Genomic DNA, 5083 nt, shown 5'->3' on the forward strand with positions numbered 1-5083 from the left:
ATGAATGTACAAATGTGCTTTATACAATTGATGTATGTATGGATTGTGATAAGAGTTGTATGATCCCCTTTAAAAAAAAAAAAAGAAACATCAGATCCTGGAGACAGAAGTCAAGAGCTGACAGATGCTAAGAGAATATCCAGTGTAAATCTCATATTAAAAAGGATTCCTGAGTGCCCTGTCTCTCATAGATAGGCCCTCCAGCCTTTGCTTGAATACCTTGGTTAAGAGGAAACTTAAGAATACCATCCTGCTATTGAAAACTTGACATTATTTAAAGTTTCTTTACCTTGAGTCAAACTATCCCTCCTCTCCTCGGCGTGGTCTCCCCTTGAGGCTTCCGCTCGCATGCCTCCCAGCCTTGACTCCCTTTAGAGGACTACCACAACCAGGCCTATCGGCTTGCTCGCTAGTGTGGCCTGCAACCCTGGGAAAGGATGGAGATCAGAAAGCTGCTGGGCCCAAACCCCCCAAACATGGATAAATATAAAGTCCTGCATGCAAATGAGAACCCCGATAGTACAGAATGAGGTTCACATTAGAGATTTCAGGGCTCTGTTTAACCCTAAATGTACTGCGAGTTGATAAGGCATAGCAAGGATATGTGGCATAAATAGTAAATGCTGACGCCATGGACATTCTCCTGTGTGTCCAGTATGTCAGACTGCAGCTGGACAAGAACAGCCATGCAGGGAGGGGAGGGGCCTGAAAGCCAGGGCCCCCAGTGGACCACAGTGGGCAGCTGGGGAAATTGGGCTGGAGCCGGGAAGGCTCCTGTCTTTAAGCGGGAGAAAGATTTGGGAAGAGCTACCTGATTTGTTCTTGCTATCATCAAAGCACAGACCTGGGAAGCTTTAGGAGAGAAAAACAAGCATTGGTTCTGGTGGAGCCAACTGTATTTCTGAGATCTATACAAGGCCCCATGGTCTTAGCTTTGTCCTAGAAAATACTGGTTTCTAACTCTTATCTATGGGGGTATGGAATCAGATGCTGATTTCTAGGTAATGCTTAGAAGGGAAAACTTTATTTTATATATTATATATAGTTTTTAAATTTTTTTATATATTACAGTTTTATTGGCACTTCTAGCTATCATACAATTCAACAGTCCAGTCATATCAAGAAGAGTTGTAAAGTCATTACCACAGTCAATTTTAGCACATTTTCTTTTTCATTGTATCCATTATTAGTATCATTATTATTTATTTTAACGGTGGCAAAAATATACTCAATACACATTCTCCAATTCCGCACCTTCTATATATATATTCCAGTGCCATTGATAGTACTCTGTTATACAACCATTGTTGGTATCCTTTTCTAAATTATCCCAGCCATTAAATTAAACTCAATGCTCCCTAAGCACACACTCTTCCTCCTTCACCCATGGGAGCCACCGGTCAACTGTGGAGTCTCTTTTTTCAGTAGTTTTCCTGATATAAAAATATACTTACATTGTTCAGTCACTTGTAGAAAGAGTTGTAAATATATCATCACAATCAGTTCTAGTGCTCCCTCCTGCTCCTGCATTCATTGTTAGCTCCCCCATTCCCCTGACCCTCCCCAACCCGTCCCCGATAAACCATTGCATTGGTTTTTGTCTATTCATCCATTCCTTCTTTGTTTCATAAAGTGGGAGAACTAACACAAACAATTTAAAAAATGAAGCAGAAAGAGGAAGGTAATAATACTATAAAGATAAAAATAAAGTGTAAGAAAGAAAAGACCACCAACAATATTTTAAAAGCCAAAGAGAAAATTTCTGTTGCACAACAAATGAGAAATATTTAAGCCTAGAGCAAATTTAGATTGGGTCAAGAGGGAGGTCGACTGGCCCAATATCATATGATGCCACAGTTGGAACCACCATCATCAAGTTCACAGTCATCTCTGTCTAATAGGAAAGCTGGTCCAGTCCCTCGCCTGTGGGCAGAGGGCATCTGCCAGAGACTGAGTCTAATTAGATACTCTGCAGTTGGATTTGGGGGCTCTCACTGCCCTTCTTAGTCTTAGAGAATTTGGGTGTTCACAATTTAAGGTCTGATGTTTTTCCAGAAGATGAAAATTTTAAAATTCATTTGCAGAAGAATAACTAGAGAACAGCTCCCCTGAGAAGCCTGCCAAAGAGTGGGATTTTCCCAAGCATGGTAGCCAAGCAGTGAGTCAGTGTACTTCCATGTGTCAGAAACCAGCATCTGACCCCAGACACAAGACCCTACTTGCTACTGTGGGGGGCAATGGAAAGGACACTGACTTGGGGGCCAGGCAGAGCTTGGCTTGAAGTCTGGCTGTGCCATTTACTGGGTCTGTGACTTTGGGTAACTGGATGGATCTTTCTTGACCTTGGTTTACCTGGCTGTGAAATGGAACGATTAAGTTTTACTTCTTTGGGTCATTGTGAAGGTTAAACTAAGGTAACCATTACAAAGCCCCTGGCATATAAGTAGGCGTTTATAAATGTTAGAGTTCTTCCTTACCCTACTGTACTCCTGTGATTCCAAATATACCTATTATAAGGAAGCTTTTTTCCCCCTCCCCCAGGGCCTCCTTCTGAACTCTCCCCTGCTGGTGAGGAGGAAGAGTCCAAGAGTGGCTTGGATGTCATGCCCAATATTTCTGACGTGCTGCTGCGCAAACTGAGGGTCCACAAATCTCTCCCTGGAAGGTAAAACCAGGTGTGGGCTGCAGTGGAGCCTGTAGTGGGTGGTCCCTGTGATACAGTCCAGGTAGGACACTGAGCAGCATGAGCCTGGGTCCCTGACCCCAGAAGGGCCACTGTCTAGCGATCCTGAAAGAGCTAATTCACCCAAAGCAAAAAGAATAATGAAAATCCAGGTGGGATAGTTCAACTCAAAGAGCAGGCAGGACATGTAGATGGACACAAAGGTCCTTGGAGAGCCATGGCAGGAAAGGATGGTGGGCTTTGGGCCAGGAAATGGAGATTTCTTTCTTTTTAATTGAGTTTTTGGTGAATGTTTATGACAGATTTCAATTCCAGGTGTGCCCTTTTCCTGTATCTGGGAGCCCTTCGGTCAGTTATCTACAAAGAGAGAGATACAGAGCCGTGGGGACCACATAGAGGAGCCGTGGTTGCTTCTGCACTGTGATCTAAAACAGAGTTCTCAGGCCCATGGCCAGGTGTCTGCATAGCTGGAGAGATAGAACACTGGAGACCACATGGAAGAGGGTTGCATGGAATCCCTGCCAGGTTTTTTCCACACACGAGGGGAAAGTGGCCTTGTTTTTAAGCCTGCACATCCTCCTGTGCGCTACAGGGGTCATAATCCTGCAGTCACGGGGTGGGGCTTGAGTGGGCTCAATGGGTCAGGGTGAGCAATGGCCCTTAGACAGTGGCAGCACTAACAGGCCTGGATCCCTGCACTGAAAAGCGAACCATTTGGAATATAAAGGAAAAGAGAGGAGCCCGCTAAACAATAGGGCCAGAGCAGGAAAGTGCCGGTGAGACCTATAGCCAAGTCTCACAAGCTCAAGACTGAGTGGGGAATGCTATGGATAGGACAAGTCAGGCAGGACAGAGCTCCCAGGTTTTGGGGGTAAATATGAAGGAGCAGATTTTGCCCAGTGGTTGTGGTCTGTGCATATTCCACACCGTAATCTAACTTAGAGTCACCAGGCAATACTAGGAGGGACCGAGCAATAAAGTGAACATCAGGAGATAGTGAGAAACACAGGAGGCGCAGGCAGCACCCCAGCGGGGAGAGGGTGTGGGCTGGGTGGGCGCACGTGAGGAAAGGCAGAGAGGGGTGTCCAGAGGCAGGGAACCCAAGGGGAGGCATGCACGAGAGCTGCAGGTTACAGAGCACGCATAGCAGCTGTGGGTTTCTGAAAAGAAAAATTCTGTTGTCTTTCACTTTGTCCTTACTGAAGGTTCAGAGGGATGAAGCAACTTGCTGAAGAAAGACAGACAGAAGTTGAACTCAGATCACGCTGTTCCCAGATGTAATGCACTTTCCGGTCTTACTAGGGGCCTGTAACAACACCCAGCTACGGTGGGAGCTCTGTAGTCTGCAAGAGCGGGGCTTGTTCGGAGCGTGCTTGGCTGCTTGTTGTGCAATTAAGTTGAAGATGATTTGTCCAATTAGAGGGGACTTCGCCAGCCAGTTAAATGCCCTCAGTTCCATCTTCTTGGACTTTATTTGAAGATGCTGTGAAGCAGGGCTGGCTCATGGAGGGTCTGGATTTTATTCTATTAAAGGAATTTGAATCCTGAGACAAGTATGACCACCCAGAATAGTTTCTTTGTACAAAACTTGCTAGACCTCTGTCTTTCTGGAGTCCACGGCTCTGCCCCGCTGCCCCTACTGGCCTAAGCCAGTTTTTAAGGGAGAGGTCTCAGTCAGCCATGCCCTAAATCCCATCTCCCTGAGTCCTTGGGGCTTCCTACATCAGAACCAAACAAAGCAACCCTTAAGTTCTATGGCAGGGCGTCCTGGTGGTGCTGTTGGGGAAGTGGCTCTGCCGGAGAAAGAGGACTACCTGTTCCTATTAAGATTCATAGCCTTAGAAATCCCATCCAGGGTCGCTGTGAGTTGGAGTTGACCCTATGGCAGTGGTTTTTATATTCTGTAGCAAAAAACAAAGTAATGAATCATCAACTTCAGAAAAAAAGAAGCCTGGTTAATAATTTAGGGAAGCAGGTGCGCTGTGCATCACCTCCAAACAAACCCAGGAGTCCGAGGCAAACTCGGCTGGTGTTGATCAACCATTCAAACAGCACGCGGATGTCTAAATGGCAGTTAAGGTGATGTTCCCCTGCAAAGAGTCTGGCAGGGAGAGTCATGGGGAGAATTACAGCCCTCGGACGTGTTTGTGCTGGTTTATCCCATGGCCTGTCCTCTGCTGACTGGCTGGCCCCAGGGTTCAGTGGCCTCATCCTGACAGGAAGGTTCTCACAGGGGTGAGAACCCGCCCCTTGCAGAGCTGCCTGACCCTTCCCTTTGCTCCCAGGGTCCCTCTACACCTGTCAGAGGAAGGAAGCTGGGTTTCCTGAGTCTTCTTGATGGCAGCCTCTGTTGCCAAGTCTTATGACGTGGGCAGGACCCCTCCCAACCCGCCCTGCCCA

The 5083-nt window shown here is 46.5% G+C and overlaps 1 protein-coding gene across 2 annotated transcripts in view; it reads left to right on the forward strand.

Annotated features, from left to right (window-relative positions):
* The window catches only part of IRAG1 (inositol 1,4,5-triphosphate receptor associated 1), a 133200-nt gene that overhangs the window by 90049 nt on the left and 38068 nt on the right, over positions 1 to 5083 (forward strand). For both annotated transcript variants that reach the window (XM_045291055.1, XM_045291056.1), the window contains one exon: positions 2542 to 2665. In XM_045291055.1, the coding sequence (XP_045146990.1) occupies positions 2542 to 2665 (124 nt within the window). The remainder of the gene's footprint in view (positions 1 to 2541; positions 2666 to 5083) is intronic.

This window comes from Echinops telfairi, unplaced genomic scaffold, assembly GCF_000313985.2.
Source record: "Echinops telfairi isolate 266 unplaced genomic scaffold, ASM31398v2 ScPeMD7_60;HRSCAF=208, whole genome shotgun sequence".
NCBI lineage: Eukaryota > Metazoa > Chordata > Mammalia > Afrosoricida > Tenrecidae > Echinops > Echinops telfairi.